Consider the following 21,415-nt stretch of genomic DNA (forward strand, 5'->3'; position numbering starts at 1 on the left):
CTAAACTTGTTGGAGGCCACTATTTTTCTAAACTTGACTTGTCAGAAGCTTATCCTCAACTTCCTCTCGACCCTGCTTCCTGGCAGTTTCTGGTCCTTAACACGCCTTTCGGCCTCTATCAATACCAAAGATTGCCATTTGGGGTTGCCAGCGCCCTTGCTCTCTTTCAGCAATTCTTGGAACAATTATTGCTCACTGTCCCTGGGTGTATAAATTACATGGATGACATTTTTGTCACTGGCTCCACCACTGGAGAACATCTTCAGAATTTCCGCACACTTTTTCATGTCTTACAGACTGCCGGTCTTAAGTGTAATCTTCATAAATCAAAATTTTTTCAGGCATCTATCATGTACTTGGGGTTTCAACACTCTCGGGATGGTATTCCTCCGCTTCAGCAAACTGTCGCTGCAATCGATGCCCTCCTTCGCCCTACATCTGTTAAGGAACTGCAGACCTTCTTGGAGAAAGTAGCATACTATCACAGGTTTTTACCGTCTGCTGCTTCGGGGGCTCAGCCGTTGCATCGAAACAGGCCCCGTGCCTGGCTACTTATCAACCTGGCCAACATATGTTTCTTGCCACGGACGCCTCTCAATACGGGGTTGGTGCAGTCCTTGCGCACCATTTTTCTGACGGTTCTGAACAACCCATTGCTTATGCCTCCAAAATGCTCATGGATGCACAACAAAAGTATTCTCGAAAAGCAGCTTTGGCCATTATTTATGTTCTTCATAAGTTTGGTGTTTTTCTCTATGGATCCAAATTTCATCTTGTTACGGATCACAAACCACTTGTTTCCTTGTTTCATCCATCAATGTCACTTCCAGACAAGGCTGCACACTGCCTCCAGCGTTGGGCTCTTTACTTGTCTTGTTTCAATTATGAGATTCATTTCCGGCCGACGGCTCAACATGCGATTGCTGTTGCACTGTCTCGCCTTCCAATGGGTCCTAATCTGGCATTCGATAGGGACGAACTTTTGTGTTTCCACATGGATGTTGCCGAGCAGTGGGTTGTGGACGGGTTCCCCATCACCGGGGACCAGCTGGTGGCTGCTACGGGTTCTGACCCTACCCTCTTCCGGGTTTTATGCTGTATTCAGAAGGGTTGGCCAGGTCGTCCATCCGCTAAGACTTCTGATCCATTGTGGAACTACTACGCTTCGCATTACCGCCACACAGCTAGGGATGGTGTTATCCTCCTTTCCACCGAAAATGCTTCGCCGTGTGTTGTGGTACCTGCGTATTTGTGTGCTTCGGTCTTGCGCCTCCTTCACCAAGGGCACTGGGGTGTCTCTTGCACAAAATCTCTGGTGCGCCGTCATGTGTACTGGCCCGGCATCGACTCGGAAATCGCACACATGGTCACTGCCTGCGGCCCTTGTGGGTCACAGGCCGCCGCCCTGAAGTCATCTTTGTCACCGTGGCCTTCGCCTGAGAAGCCCTGGGAGCATATTCATGCTGACTTTGTGGGACCTTTTTAGGTACTTATTGGCTTCTCGTTATTGATGCCTACTCTAACTTTCCTTTCATTGTCCGTTGCACGTTGCCTACCACCGCGGCAACCACCAATGCTCTAGCTCGCATTTTCTCTTTGTAAGGCCTTCCCTCTACTCTTGTTACTGATAATGGTCCGCAATTTGCCCCTTCCGATTTTGCGGATTTTTGTGCCCGTCACGGCATCAGGCATGTCACGGCACCTCCATTCCATCCACAGTCAAACGGTGAGGCTGAATGACTGGTCCGCACATTTAAGGCTCAGATGAGGAAACTCCTGACTTCATCTGCTGCTGATGATGCGCTTCTCCAATTTCTGGCTTCTTACCGTTTCACCCCCATGGGCGACCACAGCCTGGCTGAGCTCTTACATGGCCAACAGCCCCGCACGCTACTTCATCTTCTGCGGCCTTTCACCTCACGGCCGCGGGTGCCTTCACTTGGGCGGTTCATCGCCGGCGACCTCGTATGGGTACGGGGATATGGAAAGTGGCCAAAATGAAGTCCTGGCCGCATCTTACGACACTGTGGCCGATGCCTGTATGAAATCCAGATGGACATGTGTGTTGCAGTGTGTCATTCGGACCAGCTTCGGCCTCGTGTGCCGGCAACACCTGTTCCGGATGCCGCTAAACCACCTTCGGCTCTACCTGACGCTCAGGATCCTGGAATCTCTCATTACTCACAACGCAGTCCTCTCACCATCATATTGGTGCCAGCACAAGAACTGACGCCAACAGGAGACATGCCCATGCATGAACCAGATGACCATCATCTGTCGGAGCAACTCTACTCGCCTCCTTCTCCTATGGACGCGGACACATCGCCCATGTCTCCTGTTATAACAACCGGACTTGCCGCAATGGGCAGATTGGTGCATGGGGCCCCAGCAGATTCGACCCCCACGTCTCCTGTCATCTCGACCCGTTATCATCGGGGACACTTCTGTCCGTACGGGAAGCCTCCTCCTTGAGACTTTACGGCCAGTCAAACAACACCTATGGACATTAGCAATCTACAGGCCACCTCCATCAAGACCTGTGCAAAAACTTCAAAGGGGGGAAAAGTGTTGTGACTCGCCGATCTTTCAAAGTGCCGCTGCGCAGTTACGCGTGTCCTCTGCATGCGGCACTGTCTGCCAGCCATGCAGCAGCAGCGCCACCTAAGCGACCAGCCAGCCAGCGACCGCTAGATTCGGACTCAGTTATGATTTGACTGTTAAAGTGACACATGTCTTACTCTGTCTACTTGATCTGTGACTTTCATGTATTGCGTCGTCCTTGATATATATTTGTTCAACTTGAAGTTTTAACAATTTTGAATGGTGTTAATAATTATAAACTGTCTTTTCCTCAGAGAAAACAGCTCTCTGCATGTGGTAAAATCCTCCCAGGAACCATGGACCTCAGCTGGTGGTGTGGTGTGACTTATGTGCTTCAACAATAGATAGTCATACTGCAGGTGCAACTGCAGTGGAGGGGTACCTGTGTAGGGGTCAAACAACAGTTTGGTTCCTGAATAGGGGCAGCAGCCTTTTCACTAGTTGCCGGGGCAACAAGCTGGATGATTGAGTTATGTGGCCTTATAACATTAGCCATGTGGCCTTGCTACACTGGCACTGATAACAGCTAAAAGCAAGTGAAAATTGCAGCTGTTATTTTTTCCCAAAGGGCATGTAGCTCTCCTGTATGTCTTTATGACAGTGGCATTCTCTTTGGTAAAATATTCCAGAGATAAATTATTCCCCTATTCAAATCTCTGGACAGGGCTACTGAGGAAGTGTAGTCAGGCATTCCACAAGTCAGTGCATGGAGTGTTGGATCCCTTACGGTAACTGGGTAGGTAGGTTTCACAATTTGAAAAGGAAAATGAATAATTGTCTGTTACTTATAGCAGGAATCAGTGAAGAGCAGTGGCAGAAAGATTAGGAGTACCGGTTGGGCAAGTGTAGGGTTATCAACACAAAATCAAATAGGGATAAAGCAGAGGTGGGCCTAATAATGACTAAGAAAATGGGAAAGTGGGTAACTTTCTATGAACAGCATGATTAATGCATTATCTAAACCAAGACAGACAGGAAGCCAACTCTCACAACAGTTATACAAGTTTACATACAAACTAGCTCCACAGATGATGAAAAGATTGAAAGAATGTATGATGAGATGAAGGAAATTATTCAGTTAAGGGAGGTGAAAATTTAATTGTGAAGGGAGACTGGAATGTGGTGGCAGGAAAAGGGACAGAAGGGAAAATAGTGGGAAAATATGGACTAGGGGAAAGGAATGAAACTGGAAGCCACCTGGTAGAATTTGCACAAAGCATAATTTAATCATTACTAAAACTTTGTTTAAGAATCGTGAAAGAATATTGTATCTGTAGAAGAGACATGGGGAGATGGGAAGGTTTAAGAGTGAGTATATAATGGTAAGACAGAGATTTCAAAACCAGATTTTAAACTGTATGACATTTTTGGGGACAGATGTGGACTAAGGACATAATTTATCGGTTATGACCAGCATATTGAAACTGGAGAAATTGTGAAAATGTGGGAAATGAAAGAGATGGGGCCTGGATAAATTGAAGAAACCAGAGGTTGTTGAGGGTTTCAGAGGGAGCATTAGGCAATGTTGGACTGAAACAGGGGAAAAGAATACAATGGATGATGAATGGGTAGGTTTGAAAGATTAAATCAGGAAGGCAGTGGAAGATCACATAGGTAAAAAGCGAGGCATAGTTGAAATTCGTGGACGACACAGAAGATACTGAATTTAATTTACAAAAGGAGTACATATATAAATGCAGGAAATGAATCAGGAGAAAGAGAATACAGGAATTTCAAAAATGAGAGTGACAGATAATGCAAAATGGCAAAGAAAGAATGGCTATAAGACGAACACAGGGCTCTAAAAGTATATTTGTATGGAAAGTAGCCTTGTATGGAATTGAAACATGGATGATAAGCAGTTCAGACAATAACAGAATAGAAGCTCTTGAAATATGGTGATGTAATGGACAAGTGAGGGGCAACTGAACTGAGATGGGGAAAAAGAAATTTATGGCTCATCCTGGTCAAAAGATGACATCTGTTCATAGGACACATCTGAAGGCATCAAAAATTGTCAATTTGATATTGGAAGGAAGTGTGTGTCAGAGGTTGGGGGGGGGGGGGGGGGATTGTATAGGGAAAGCAAGGCTTGAATATATTAAGCAGGTTCATCTAGATGTAAGTTGCAGTAGTCATTTGGAGATGAAGAGGCCCACACAGGATAAACCAACATGGAGAGTTGCTTCAAACCAGTCTTCAGACTGATAACCACAACAACAGCAACAGCAGTATAATTTTAGATTGACAGTTAATAGCACTTCACTATCATGAAATTCTGTCTCCATAATGAGATAATCACTTCTCAAGCACAGTAGCAATATATCTGCTCATAAAATGCTTGATGCAAGTCCTGTAGGTAAAGTTGTATGTGATAATCAGAAATGACTGTACGCATTAGTTCCTTCCCTGGGCAGTAACAGCAGCACTAAGAGTGACTACTACGACGAAGGATGCTAGAGTGTATTGCAATAAATTGAGCTTCTGCTTTGCATTGGAGGTTATATGCTTGATAGTTTTTGCTGAGAGATCCATACACATTTTACTCTGCATGACCCTCTCAGATTTTCAGATGATTATTTGTAAACACACACATCAAAAAAGTTATTAATCACCTCAGTTCCAAGAGTTCTGGAACCTGTACAGAAAATTGGAATAGAGATCAACATAAACATCATTTCCGCTTTTTTTATTGCTCGTGAAAACCACACATTGCATGTTGTACCACCATACGGTGAGACTTTCAGAGGTGGTGGTCCAGATTGCTGTACACACCGGTACCTCTAATACCCAGTAGCACATCCTCTTGCATTGATGCATGCCTGTATTCATAGTGGCATACTATCCACAAGTTCATCAAGGCACTGTTGGTCCAGATTGTCCCACTCCTCAATTGCGATTTGGCATAGGTCCCTCAGAATGGTTGATGGGTCACGTTGCTCATAAACAGCCCTTTTCAATCCATCTCAGGCATGTTCGATAGGGTTCATGTCTGGGGCACATACTGGCCACTCTATTCAAGTGATGTCATTGTCCTGAACGAAGTCATTCACAAGATGTGCACGATGAGGGTGTGAATTGTAGTCCATGAAGACGAATGCCTCGCCAACATGCTGCCCATATGGTTGCACTATCGGTCAGAGGATGGCATTCACATATCATATAGCCATTACGGCCCCTTCCATGACCACCAGCGGCGTGCATCAGCCCCACATAATGCCACCCCTAAGCAGCAGAGAACCTCCACCTTGCTGCACTCGCTGGACATTGTGTCTAAAGCGTTCAGCCTGACCGGATTGCCTCCAAACATGTCTCCAACGATTGTCTGGTTGAAGCCATATGTGAGACTTATTGGTGAAGAGAACGTGATGCCAATCCTGAGCGTCCAATCGGCATGTTATTGGACCCATCTGTACCACATTGCATCATGTCGTGGTTGCAAAGATGGACCTCGTCATGGCTGTCGGGAGTGCAGCCTGTTGTGCACCATTTGAATCGTAACATGATATCTGGTGGCTGCACAAAAAGTATCATTCAACATGGTGGCATTTCTGTCAGGATTCCTCCGAGCCATAATCCATAGATAGAGACTGTGTCTGTGATAAAATATCCACAGTCAACATCTACGTATCTTCAGGAGTTCTGGGAACTGGCATGTTGCAAAACTTTTTTGATGTGGCTATCACTAAGACTTCTCACACAGATGAGTAGTTATATTTGAATAGAGAATCATTGTATCATATTTTTCTTAGTGTTTCCATTTACTTTGTTATTCAGGTTGATCAGGCTGCTGATGTCTGTAAGCAAAAAATGTGACCCTAATACGCTACTCTCAGTAGTGTATGTTTATGCATGTTATAAGACAATGCTGGTTGATGAAGAACTATGTGCATGTAGGTCTACACTTCAGCATACATTGGATTTAGCTCTTGAACTAGGTCCCTCAGACTATTCCATGATGTTCAGCATTTGGGCGAAATTTAGGAAATCAGGTATGTACTTAAAAAAATATGGAAAACAATGAATAATTTTATTTGTTACTGTTGTGAATGCATCACAGTTATTGGATAACATTTTAATTGTTACACACTAATGATGGCAGATCGTTAGTCCACTCATATCTGTCAGCTAGTTTGACTAAAATATATAGTTAAGCCAGATCTGTTTTGAATTCTCTGGAGTGCCAGGCAGCGATGAATCAGTTTCCATAAAGTTTTTTGTTCATGTTTCAATACATATTTTCCAGTTCTACTTTATTCACATGTTGCAGAAAAATATTAATGAGCAAAAGTTCACAGAATAAGATTGTACAGCTTAAAGGTGTATGAAAGTGATCAGTGAATGACATATAAAACATGAATAGAGAAAATTTACTCACCATGTATATGCAGATGGAAACAAACAGAAAGACAAAAAATTATTAGCTTCCAGAACAAGGAGCTTTCTCTGAAATAATCAGGGAAATGTTTCAAGAAAGAAAGGAAAGAAAAGGCTTAAGAATACAGCGTAAGTCTTAGAAACAGTCACTCTGAATCTTAGGTCAACGCTTGCTAGACAGGACGAAGAAGAAAATTGGTTGTGATTCTTCCTATGCCTTTTTATGTGTCTTTCCCTCCTACTCTTTCCTCTCTTCAGATGGAAGGAAGAGGCTCTGGTTCCAAAAGCTAGCAATGTTACATATTTCTAGCCTCGCCTACATTCCCATGGATCTACTACATCCTACTTTTTTGCTGCATCTTGACAATGCTGCTCCTTCCCTGCTTCAGTTAACAATTCAGACTTATCTAATGTTGAAACTTCCTGGCAGATTAAAACTGCCTTTTGCAGGCAAGTGCTCTACTGAATGAGCTACCCGAGCACAACTCACATCCCCGTCCTCACAGCTTTACTTCCATCAGTACCTCGTCAGTAACTCATCAGTTACTTTTCAGAATTCAAAGAAACTCTCCTGCAAAACTTGCAAGACTAGCACTCCTGGAAGAAAGGATATTTTGAAGATATCATTTTGCCATAGCCAGGGGGTGGGGGAGGAGGGGAGGGTGTTTCCAGAAAGAAAGTTTTACAGTGAAATGTACACTGACATGAAACTTTCTGTTATCTGAAATAATAATGTCATGTGACTAGGGCCTCCCGTCGGGTAGACCGTTCGCTGGGTGCAAGTCTTTTTTGATTTGACGCCACTTCGGTGACTTGCACGTCAATGGGGATGAAAAGATGATGATTAGGACAACACAATACCCAGTCCCTGAGCAGAGAAAATCTCCGACCCAGCTGGGAATCAAACCTGGGCCCTTAGGATTGACATTCTGTCGCGCTGACCACTCAGCTACCGGGGGTGGATGCTATCTGAAATGTAACTTTTGTTTTATCTTGATGTTGTTCCACAAACTTTTACCTCTTTAAATTTGTATAGTTCACATTTCACAAAATATGTGAGTGATTCAATAATTACAAAGGGTACAGATCTTTATTCTTGCTGGTAATTATTTTTTCTGCATAGCATGCATTTCCGTGGGAGAGCCTCAATGATTTCCTTTTCAAGTTCCCTGCCACAGTGACTGTGATCAAAAATCAAGCCACAAACTTTCAAATACTGTACCATTTGATTATCCTACAGCAACATCCAGTTTGTCACACATTATAACACAAAATTATTTTTAGAAAATAGAAGAAAACTTAAAAGTACACAAGTTTCCAATACCTATGCACAGCAAAATTAGGACTAAAAATCTTTCAGTTTCTTTCTTCAATATTTCTTCTAGTTCAGTTTCTTCATATCGGAGTTCCCTAACATTTGAGGTGACAACATACAATCTTTCAAAATTCCATTTTTTAATAACTGCATTGTTTTATTCTTTCTCATGATTTTCCATCTGATTGTACTTTATGAAGAATCCGAGTAATGTGAAGTCTCATTATGGGCTGCCAACCCATACCTAAATTTGTCAGGTATTAGTTAGTACCATATTCCACAGTTCATCTGCACTATATTTATGCATGACACAGAAAGGAGTGAGATATTCATCCATAAAAATCTTTGACAACTTACCCAGTGATGTGAAGAATCTAATCCGTACGAGATCTGTTCAAAAAATTCCAAAACTTTGTCCATAAAATTTTTCTGCACTTACCTTTTAGTATTTTCTTTTATTTCCTTAATCATTGCAAATCATTGTCTTCTCAACAGGGTTTTCAAAATAAAAAAAAAAAAAAAACATCCACAGGTGCCAGGTCTGGAAAGTATGGAGGATGAGGAAACACAGTTTATCATGCAACAGTCATGCACCAACAGGGGTGAGTGTGCAAGTGCATTATCATGATGCAAGGGCCATGAATTGTCTCACCACATTTCAGGCTGTTTCCTTCACACATTTTCTTGCAAATGTTGCTACACATCCTGATAAGACCACCGATTAACGGTTTGTCCGTGTGGAATGAATTCATGGTGAACTTATCCTTCAAGTCAAAGAAAACTATCCACATGGCTTTGACATTTGACTTGACCTGATGAGCTTTTCTTGGTCTTGGAGAACCTTTCCTGATCCATTGTGAAGATTGAACCTCCAAGATGCAGCATCAGAATTTCATGACATGATCTAACTGAAATGATATATTCTCTTGTAATCTCTCAGACAGTCAGTCTTTGATTGACATGCACAATTTTGTAGATGTTCCTAACATGAGTGTCATCAATATACATCGAAGGGCATCTTTAACGAGGGTCATCTTTAACTTCCATCCTACAATTTTTAAACCATGTGAACCATTTGTAACACAGAGTACATCTTAAGCACATATCATCGTAGGCTTCCTTCATCCATTGGTGTGTCTCTGTAAATGTTTTCATCAGTTTCATGCACAATTTAATGCAAACGCTTTGCTCTTTTGGCTCTGCCATCTTGAAACTCATGAACTTTGCAATACAACGTTCTACTCAATACAGCACTGAACAATAACTAACAGATGTACAGTAATGAAACTTCCGGTAGTTACACATTAAACACAGGCATATGCAGGGACACCAGCCACATTTTGCTCCAACACACTATTGGCACAAAATTATGAATGTTCGGGAATTTTTTGAATGTAATTTTATCAGTTAGCTTCCATGACTAAAATGTTGAACTGATTTTGGTGAAATATGGTATAGAATAGCCTGAAAGTTGAGGAATAATGTAGGCTATTTTAGAAAAAAAGTTATTGTACTGAGGGAAAAAAATTGTTATACAATTATTTTAATGTAATTTGAGTGCATATGTATATCTGTGTGGCTGTATTATAGTGTACACACATTTTGTAACTTGTTCTTTGACGTAACACATATGGCTTGGGCTTGTAGCTTCTTTGATTAACTGTTGTGTGTTATCCTAGAGGGTCTTGTTGGGCCTGAGCGATGGAGCTGTGCACTTACTGCTGTTACATGTTTCCAATGTTGTTTTTTGCTTGGTGAACCATTAAGTATCATTTTCTTGTATTTTCAAGTCACCAATGGCATATACATTTCTGGTTAAGTAGCATGTATGCCATGTGAGGTAGTCACAACAGATATTTTTGGAAGTACACTTGATTTTTTTGACTAATAATTTTGATCAAAATGTAATTTCTATTGATATTCACAGTTTTCACTTTGTTTCCATTTTTTTGCTAGCAGTGCAAAGATGATCCATGATTGAAACTGGTAGTGATTAAATATATTGTAAGACAGTGCATTTGTATCATGCATTTCTCCAAGTATGTCGATGCTGGGGAAGGGGAGGCAACTTTAGAAAGTGTGTAGTACAAGAGATTTACTGATCTGAAGAATATAATGCTAAACATGAAGACCTAATTACTCTTTGAAAATATTATTTACTCTTTGTCTTTTGAACTTTATCATATTTGTCAAAAATGTTCTACAAGGCAACACTTATACAATCCTCAGAGTGTTTAAACCATACTTCCACACTGACATCAGTTGCAAGTCTGTCGAATTTTAGCAGCCAAGTGCCTTGTGTATCTTCTAGCTTCTGAAACTCTTGAAGACTTATGACAAAGGCTGTGAGGCTAACCAATGTATTTGCGTATACAAATAGTGATTATTTATTTTCTTTTCTTGTCAGTTTAACACTGTCAGATAATTATAGAAAACCCACATTTTCTTTTAGTGCTGCTACCATCAGTCATCAAAACAAAATTACTGATATGCATGCCGTGGTGGTCCAGTTGACATGTCACTGTCAGTATTCATGCCTTGACACAGAACTCTGCCACATTATGTGTAGTTGTATTTCATTATGGCAAGTTACATGGGGATAGTAATCCCTCCCAGCATCCACCAGTATGTCCTCTTTACAGGAGTTACCCATCAACAGACTGGAGCAGAGTGTGAAAAATATTATATAAAAACTCTTACCATCACATGTAAGATCCACTTGGTTGGATATCTTCTCTGAAGAAAATGTCAGTTATAAGGTAACTCATGCATAGATTCATTTGTTGTGATCAAAATCCAATGTGGTCATGGAAAAGGAAGAAATTGGCTTTAATTATCAGTTCAAGCCCTATGACCTTGGACTTGAACACCATTTTCCAACTGTGCTGACACACATTCCCAGGGACAAAACACTGGTTGTATGCTTGGTACATGGAAATATTCATAAATCAGACAATTCAGACAACAGAGGAAAGGCACACACAGCACAAGTGTCACACAAAATTATAAACAGCACCATGTTGTTAAAACAGGCAAATACATTTATGATTCATTTTAAAAGAAACTGATGAGAAAAGACAGCAGCTTCCACCTATGTAACACCTGGTATCCTTGAGCATGCTCAAAGCATGATATGTTTCTGTGGAGATACATTCGTATCACAGCACCTGGAGAGCTTAGATCACAACACACAGGCGTGCTTCCTCCGTGTCAGTGGTGTACTGATCCCCACAGTGGCAGCACTCAGAGGATGGAAAAAACTGAGCTGTTGAAATCAATACTGCTAGTTCAGTTCAGAATAACTGGCATTTTTCGGTATTTCTTTGGTCTCATTTATAACAAGTGCTTTTTTTTTTAACAATAACTGGGTAAAAAACTGAAATATCAATTAGCTGTAGCACAAGTGTTAAATTTATTTGTTTTTAAATAAAACTTTTTGTAAATATGATTAATTGTCATTTTTAAAATTTGAATTGCTTTGAAATATTGCATTTTTATACAAATTTGAAAAAGAGGTCACTGCTATTTTAAGAACAATGTTGACATAAAGATGAAACAAACACTTGGCATATGAATTGGTAGCATTGCTGAGACAACAACATACTTTTTACCAAGTAATGTGGCTTATAAAACGGTATGCATGTACATGCAGTATGCATGGTCCATATAGTAGTTTCTCACTTTTGTCACAGGATATTGTATTTCAGAATTCTACCAACACTAGTCTGGAAATGTTTTATGAAATGACATAGCAATGAGGTACAATGCTTTATTTGCTTTAAAAGATTAAACATTTGTTTGCCATTTCTAAGAAATAATAAAAGAGGAAGGAAATTATGGTAACACTAATAAATTAAAAACTTAACAATTCACTTGTAGTTAACAATAAAAATAGAAAGTAGCTGATCTGCTGCCAGTGTCTACATAATATGCTTTTATCTGGTTGTAGCCGTTCAACAAAGACAGCAGCTTCCACCTATGTAACACCTGGTACCCTTGAGCATGCTCAAAGGATATGTTTCTGTGGAGATACATTCGTATCACAACAACTGGAGAGCTTAGATCACAACACACATTTTTTAGGAGAATTTTAAAAAATTAGAGTAAGTGGGATAATACTAGTGATTTTTTTTGTAGTATTCAACAGATTACCACTTTTTTAGGCAAGCAATGAAAGGTGTATGGACTAGATTTTCTTTTATGTGTTTTTTTTTTAATTTAATATTTTGAATCTATGTATCTTAAAACTGAGGGAGTCAAAATGTTTCCATCTTTGTTCAATTTCTATGTATATTACAGGAAATAACACAGTTGTTGTGGTCTTCAGTCCGAAGACTGGTTTGATGCAGCTGTCCATGACACTTTATCCTGTGTGATCCTCTTCATATTTTAATAACTACTGCAACCTACATATTTCTGAATCTGCTTGCTGTATTCATCTGTTGATTTCCCTCTATGATTTTTACCTTGAACACTTCCCTCCAATACTAAACTGGTGATCCCTTGATGTCTCAGAACATGTCCAATCAACCAGTCCCTTCTCGTGGTCAAGTTGTGCCACCAATTTCTTGTCTCCCTGATTCTATTCAGTACTTCCTCATTTGTTACATGATCTACCCACATAATCTTCAGCATTCTTCTGTAGCATCACATTTCAAAAACACTACTACTGTCTTCTCTAAAATGTTTATCATTCATATTTCACTTATATACATGGCTACACCCCATATAAATTATTTAAGAAAAGACTTCCATACATTAAAATCTATACTTGATGTTACCAACTTTCTCTTCTTCAGAAACGCTTTTCTTGCCATTGCCAGTCTACATTTTATATCCTCTCTACTTCAGACATAATCAGTTATTTTGCTGCTGAAATAGCAAAACTAATCTACTACTTTAAGTGTCTCATTTCCTTGTCTAATTCCCTCAGCATCATATGATTTAATTCAGCTACATTCCATTATTCTTGTTTTGCTTTTGTTGATGTTCATCTTATACCCACCTCAATTCACTGTCCATTCCATTCAAATGCTCTTCCAAGTCCTTTTCTATCTCTGACAGAATTACCATGTCATCAGCAAACCTTAAAGTTTTTATTTCTTTTCCCGGGACTTTAATTCTTACGCCAAATTTTTCTTTTGTTTCCTTTACTGCTTGCTCAATGTACAGTCTAAATAACATCAGGGATAGGCTCACTCCCTTTTCAACCACTGCTTCCCTTTCATGCCCCTCGACTCTTATACCTGCCATCTGGTTTCTGTACAAGTTGCAAATAGCCTTTCGTTCCCTGTATCTTACTCCCGCCACCTTCAGGATTTCAAAGAGAGCATTCCAGTCAACATTGTCAAAAGGTTTCTGTAAGTCTATAAATGCTATAAATGTACGTTTGCCTTTCCTCAACCTATCTTCTTAGAAAAGTAATAGTATTACCTTGCGTGTTCCTACATTTCTCCTCAATCCAAACTGACCTTCCCTGAGGTTGGATTCTACCAGTTTTTCCATTCCCTGTAAATAATTCATGGTAGTATTTTGCAACCATGACTTACTAAACAGGAAATACGTATTTACTCGAATCTAAGCCGCACTTTTTTTTCGTTTTTTTTTTTGTAATCCAAAAAAACCACCTGCGTCTTGGAATCGAGTGCAAAGTAAGTGGAAGTTCTGAAAAATGTTGGTTGGTGCCTCCACAACTAACTTCTGCCGTCAAATATATGTAGCGCTACACAGGCATGCTTTGCAGGCACAAAGATAAATACTGGCGCCAAAACCTCTGCATCAGTAAGTAAATTAAAAAAAAAAGGTGGAAGACGAGCTTTTTTCTCCGCCCCAAGTTTCGTCTACTGCATTTTCATACATGATCCAATGAAGTAAATACAAGGGATGTTTGTCAAAATGGACAACTCTACGTTCTGAATTTTTTCCTACCTATGAGAAGAGATGGTTGCTAATAGGAACTTCTATGAATTGTGAATCACATGCAGTATTCTCCTCACCATACGAAAAGTACAAATGTAAGCATTTTGCCATGTATTGTTTCATGTTTGCTGCTATCTCATTTAAATCCTGTCTGCCTAATAAACTACGAAACTAGAGTGAGACAACAGCAAACTGGGAAGAATATACATATTGTGTCATGTTTATATTCGTATTATTATTATGCCTAATAGTGATACAGTCAGAAATGAAGGACAGCATTTGACTAGATTTTTAAATCTAAGATGCTTCTAATTACAGTGCAGAATGTAATGTACTAAAGAGGTGTCTGCAAAGATTTTCAAATGGAGAAAAATTTACACTAAACTCTCGTTCAGAACATCTTCTATCATACGCAGTCTATTATTTGGTTCTTGTTGATCATTATCAAAGAAAGCAGTAGTGTAAGCAACAACAAATAGCAGTCTCTTGCCATTGTTTTGCTAATGAGACGATTCCTCTCTCTCTCTCTCTTTTTTTTTTAATTGTAAGCGGCGGTAGGGCACACAAAAGCAAGCCATGCCGCGAGCGGCGACAGGCCATAAACACTCATCAGAATGAGACAAACAATGCATGACACAGTAGAGTAATGCATTTTCAGCTTAGAGTGAGGTAAACACCTATAACAAAGAGAACGGCACTTATCAGATCAAAGAAAAATAAGCAATCAGTTCAAACCAGACAAAGCACATGAAAAAGGAAGGGTACCTGATGCATAGCAATGGCTACCTGGTAAAGCTTAACTACTAAGCTTACGACTCGATCCAAACTACTGTAGCTGCATCGTCATTCATTTGACCTAAATTGTGTCTCATATTACAATGGACCAACTTTGTTTCAATTTGGAGGTGCGGCCTAAAACTTTTCTCTCCCCTTGAATTTCGAGTCTCAAATTTCAGGTGCGGCTTCGATTCGGGAAAATTTTTTTTCCTTGATTTCGAGTCTCATTTTTCCGGTGCAGCTTAGACTCGAGTAAATATGGTAATAGGAATAAGAAACTGAAATTCAGTTTTTTCAGAAACTGGTTATTTTGAGCGGCTTTAACAGTAAGGTCAATTTGGCCTGGAGAAAACCAACATGTCCTAAAACTGGTTGTTTCAGATAACTTCCATCCCTAGACTGAGTACTGCAACTCATGTCCTGCCAGTGCACTTCCCCTCCCTCTCAGCAGTTGAGCTGCCCATGGGTTCCGTGGACCTGAGTTTGACTGAGGGAGGCGATAGCTAGTAAGACAGTGCCCAGGTCATCAGGGCTGCCTGCAAATGACAACAACATAACTTGCTAAAATATCACACCATTGTACAAAAACACCTGTCTGATTACCTGGGAATTCAGACAAAAGGATGTGGGTTTTAAGGGAGAGGGTAAGGAGTCATTCCAATCCCGGGAGCGGAAAGACTTACCTTGGGGGGAAAAAGGGACAGGTATACACTCGCACACACACACACACATATCCATCCGCACATATACAGACACAAGCCATATATATATATATAATTTTGTTGAATTTATCTTTGTGCTTAAAATTGTGCTTCATGATGAGCTCTAGAAGACACAATAAATAAATGAATGAACAACTACGCTTCCCAGTCACATTAAGGTGATCACCCGTAAAAATCCTGAATAACCACTTTTGCTGTGCGGAGTGCTGCGAGACCTGCAGGAAAAAACTCAGTGAAAATACCAACAGGGATGTGGAGCCAGGCCACCTCCAGTGCTGTGGCCAGCTGTTCTAGGTTTATTGGTAGAGGATCTGCTGTGTGTACAGCTAGATTGAGGTGTTACCACGCATTCTTGATTGGGTTTAAATCCGGGGAGTTTGGTGGCCAAGGGAGACTGGTAAACTCATCCTGGTGCACTTCAAACCATGCAAATACACTGCAAACTGTGTAACATGTTGAATTACCTTCCTGCTAGATGTCATCATGCCAACAAAAGACAAACTGCTTGTAGGGATGGACATTGTCTCGAATGATAGATTCATACTTCTGGAATGAAGATGTCACCCAGGAAATGCCCTAAAAACATTCCCCAGGCCATATTGCTCCATCCTTGTTGCAGGGTGTTTGCTTTCAGACTTTTACACTGTTTATGCTAACGGCCATCTTTTCGATGGAGTGTAAAATTTATCTGCAAAGGCCACCTGTTACCACTCACGGGATATACAATCGCGGTATTAGCATAAAAACTTCAGCATTCATCACCAGTGGACATTAGTCAGCATGGGTGCATGAACCAAGTGCCTGCTGCTGAGATCCATACACAACAACATTCACTGAATGGTCATCGGGAAGACACTGTTGGTAGCGCCTCGGTTCATCTGGGCAGTCACTTGCTCCATAGCTGCATGTCTGTTCACCCACACACAACTATGCAGCTGCCGTTCACCCGTGTCATCTGTGGCCCATTGTGCACCACAGCTACCTCGTCACCAGGTTTGGACATCGTCATTTTACCGTACACAGTACACTTTAACCACAGTGGCATACAAACAGTTTACAAACTTAACCATTTCAGAAATGCTTCCACCCTTGGCCCAAATGCTATTGATCATGCCTTTTTTGGCATCTGATAAATCGCTCCTTTTCTGCATTGCGACTACAGCTGCACTGTTTTCCAGATCCCTGCAATGTGATTTATATACCCTCTGCTGCTAGTGTTACCACCTGGTGCCTGTGAATGATTACTGCACATCGCTGTGAAACACACGCAGTGGTCACATTACTGTGACTGGACTGAGTATTTCCTGTACCCTTTGTATTACCTTTTCTGCGGTTGGAACAAGTGTTTATTTTCATCAGTAAAAATACTTTTTACTATTTCTTTATGTTTCCCATCTTGCTTTTTCCCCAATAAGAAACTTTCTGGAACTCAGAAAGCTGTTGGATGTCTCAGTTCTGTGCAACTTCTATCTGCTATTAAGGAGAAAGTTCTCTTGATGCAGAGGATGCACACTCACATAAAAGCAAAAATGGTTATCTGTATTTGTGGTAAACTAATAGCAGAAAATATTCTGTATTATTGTAGCTATTTTGGCTGTACTATTGAAGGCAGGAGGCCATAAATGTAAAGTTCAACTTACAACCCAATACAGATATTAGAATTTGTAATTTTTAAGTAATTTGTAATATCATATTTTACTTAATAATTTTATTCTACAATTATCATCAATTTTGTAGGACTGTCTGGAGAAGGACTAACTGGAGAAGGAGTGCAAAACCAGCAAGAAGAAACTGCTCAGGATGATTTGATTGTTCCAGAAATGTTAACACCAACACCACTCGCAAAGCTATGCCGTATCTTAGTCCGCAAACATTACTCTCTATCAGCTCTGAGGAAATATGATATGCCTAGCATTGTAAATGATTTCCTGAACTATATGTTCTGATTTTGGGCTCTCTTTTGAAAATATAATTTATCTGCTGAGAAAAAATTATATTGTATTACACAAAATACACTCTGTTTCCAGTATATTGTGATATTAAGGATTGATGTTCAGAATTTCCATTCTCATTTTACATGGTGTGAAAATAGAATTTCATGTTAGCATGAGATGTGATGTATTGTGTAGCAACATAATGTTATGTAAATTGTATGACATGTGTGTGTGTGTGTGTGTGTCCTTTATTACCACTAAAAGTTCTGGTTAATAACCATCATCACAGTATAAAAGTTCATATAATATTTATGTGTCGTGTGATTGTCAATATGTCAGTGAGATAACTTGATACATAACTAATATATCAACTTTTATACTGTTTTGATTACTATTAAAGTTATTCCGAACTCTGAAAATGAGTTATTCAAGAAATACAGTTGAACAAAAATAGTTACATGTTGCGGATTTTGTGTGTCTGTGCAGGTTGAATGATGTGCCCTGCTTCAAAAAAACTTCAAAAAATGTTTCATTATTTTACTGCTAATAACATTATTCCTGACTCTGTAATTTGATTGTTTCAAGTAGTTTTGGATAAAAATAGTTGTATGTTGCAGATTTTGTGTGTCTGTCCATTTTGAATCATGAAGTTATTCCATGAAAAGTTCCAGGCCATTAGTATTTGTTGTATGTCATCGGAAGATTCTGTGAACTGTTAATGCATTGACAAATGGCTGGAATGGTTAGAAAATAAATAGAAAACAGTTCCTGGTGTATTCGTTGTTGCATGTCCACGGTAATAATTTGTTTTAATTCTTTACGAGACTACTACATGTCAGTATGGGAAATGATCACAAACTGGTTGTCCAAAATGTGCCATTTATTTAACAAGACATGTTTTGGGATGGTGTGATCTGGTTATTAAGTTCTATAAAGCAAGGAAAACATGATTTACTACTACACATCATGTAACATAATAAAAATTAATACTCGTTGAGGCCCAATCAAAAATTATAAACAAGTAATTAACATGCATTATGTAACATAATATTGTAAGTGTAATAATGTGAAGTAATGATTTGTATTTTACATGTTTTATAGAACTTGATAATGGGATCATGTCAACCTGAAACATGTTGTGTTAAATAACTCAACATTTTGGATGAGTGATACAGAATAATGTCTGTACTGTTATTGTGATACGGTTGTACTGTGGCTACACAACAGATAATTGTAGATATCTTGTGTCTTGCCAGGACAGTGTTAATGTATAGAGAAAGGTTTTGAGCAAATCTCAATTCAAAAATGATGTAGCTTGTTTGTGCAAAAATGTGTCTGCTGCAATTGAATTATTAGCTATCAGTTTAAAATTGCTTTCTTCTCTATTAGCAGATTACCTCTTAATCAGACTGAGCATGAATATGTGTATGCACTATATTCAATATATTTTTTTATTCAATTAATGAAGTGCTTAAAAATTGTACACCAGATAACAGATTTACAGCAGCTATGGAATCAGGTGAGAAAGCTTAGGAGCAAGTCAGAAATCTGAATAGCATTGGTTTTAACATTCTTAAAATATCTTACTGAAATAGTTATATGCTTGAGTGAACATGAAGAGACAACTATTTTTCAGCATAGTATTTGTTTAAAATTAATATCACACAAGTAAAGGCTAGACTGCTGTATGACAAATTTGAAATGGATGAAGGAAAGTTAATAGCATAGATAGAATATCAGCTACAGAAAAGTTAACATGTTTCTTATTCATAGAATGTATGTACTATACGAGAATAAGAGAAATTAAACAATTGTTCTACGCTGTAAAACAGTCTGAGAAACTGAATCAATAGGTTGCAAGAAGATTAAAATTTCTGTGCTGTAGGATAGTTCATGGCATTGTCCAAACTGACTGTAGAAAGCAGAAATTAAAGTAGCTTGAAGGATATACACTTGAGAAACATTACCCGAGATATGCTTTTAAATCCAATAGTTTAGTGAGAACAGTCACACAAAGTAGTTATGGCAATAAACTGTTATTTTAGTAGGATGTACAAGGGCATATTGTACCAAACATCCTTGTTATCAAAGCATACTTTAAGACAAATTTATGTTTCCGGGTAGTGAACATACAGCACTCTTCCTTGAATTAGTTTCATTTTAAAATATGTGTCATCCAGTTACTTCTAATCAGATACCAAGTACGTGTGTCCCTGCCTGAGCAGAACATCATTGTAGAATACAAAGAAGAAATAAGTTCTGATGTTACTACACAGTTAATAATTGTGAACTGGTAGTCGCTTTTTGTAAATGATGTGGAAAAGTACTGACTTAGAGTCAAATTAAGGATCAAAAGTTTTCCAGGGTCCTGAAGGTTCAGGATCATTCACCATTATAACTTGTTATTAACAAAATACATATTATGGGACAATATTATGAAAAGGATAGTTGCTACTCACCATATAGTGGAAATGCTGAGTTGCAGAAAGAACAACAAAAAGTCTGTTGGAAAGTTGGCTTTCGGACAACAAGACCTTTGCCAAAAATATACAACACACACATGCGTGCAAACGGAACTCACACATACATGACCACAGTCTCTGGAGTCTATGAATTTATAGAAATCTCTTGAAAATGGCAATGCAGCCAAAATAAGCTTATCGGCTAACTGTACAATTCTTGAATAAAGCATCATAAATAACAGCAATCTGGTATAACATACAGTGTGATTATAATTAAAGTTAAACTTTCAAACTGCTGTAGAAATACCGACACTGGTTAGAATGACATCAAATTGCAACAGAGTATTATCGGAGAAGGGGGAAAACATATGGCAGAAGAAAAATAAATAGTTATAAAATGTAGCAATAGATGCCACTATAAGCATCATAATTTAATAGTGGTCGACTACAAATGACAAATGAATCATACAACAATGTCTAAGGTGTATGTTTGACATTAAACAAACTGTATTACTCAGTGTGCATGAATGTACAGGTGTGATACTGTTAGTTACGTAAGCCCATCCACTATGGCAAGTTCATATCATATTGGATGGGAAAAATTGTTTTTTAATAGATGTGAGGCCAAAAACCACATAAAAAGCATTGCTCGCATCAGTTTTTAATTGTCCCGAGGCTAAAAACTTCGTAAAAACCATCGATCACATTGGTTTTTAATTCTCATGAGGCAAAAAACTGCAGAAAAAGCATCAATCACATCAGTTTTTCGTTGTCCTGAGGCCAAAAATAACATAAAAAGCATCAATCACATTGGTTTTCAATTGTCCTGTAGCAAATTACCGCATAAAAAGCATCAATCAAAATCAAATCAGATTATTAATTTCTGTGTGACTAGCACAAAACATGTTCAGTATGCTGTCCACCATTTTCTGCAACAAGTTGAAATCGAGAAACAGCTCGTTCCACAACTGATCGAAGTTTTTTCTGGGGTCAGTGCAGAATGTGTTGTGCAATGCATGCCTTCAATTCAGCTAACTTTATGATCAGAACACTGAGCACAACATCCTTCAGATAGCCCGACAGCCAGAAGTTGCAGGGACTCTGGGGCAGCCAGGCTGTAGGGAAATGGCAGCTGATAGTTCTAGTGTTTCTGAAATGGCGCTTCAGCAGCTGCTTAACTGGATCTGCAATGTGTGGAGGTGTGCCACTTTACATAGAAATGATCCCATCCACACATCTGTGCTGTTGGAGTGCTGCAATGACATTGTTGCGCAAAAGACACTCGTAGCGCTTACCAGTGACGGTACA

The 21,415-nt window shown here is 39.3% G+C and overlaps 1 protein-coding gene across 6 annotated transcripts in view; it reads left to right on the top strand.

Annotated features, from left to right (window-relative positions):
• The window catches only part of LOC126210645 (ankyrin repeat and protein kinase domain-containing protein 1-like), a 206,979-nt gene extending 187,600 nt beyond the window's left edge, over positions 1-19,379 (top strand). For 5 of the 6 annotated variants that reach the window (XM_049939966.1, XM_049939965.1, XM_049939968.1 and 2 more), the window contains 2 exons: positions 6,379-6,593; positions 17,449-19,379. In XM_049939966.1, the coding sequence (XP_049795923.1) occupies positions 6,379-6,593; positions 17,449-17,657 (424 nt within the window). In that variant the 3' untranslated portion in view covers positions 17,658-19,379. The remainder of the gene's footprint in view (positions 1-6,378; positions 6,594-17,448) is intronic. The other variant, XM_049939969.1, reaches the window with a different exon arrangement.
• The last annotated feature ends 2,036 nt before the right edge of the window (positions 19,380-21,415 follow it).

This window comes from Schistocerca nitens, chromosome 10, assembly GCF_023898315.1.
Source record: "Schistocerca nitens isolate TAMUIC-IGC-003100 chromosome 10, iqSchNite1.1, whole genome shotgun sequence".
NCBI classification, from domain to species: Eukaryota; Metazoa; Arthropoda; class Insecta; order Orthoptera; family Acrididae; genus Schistocerca; species Schistocerca nitens.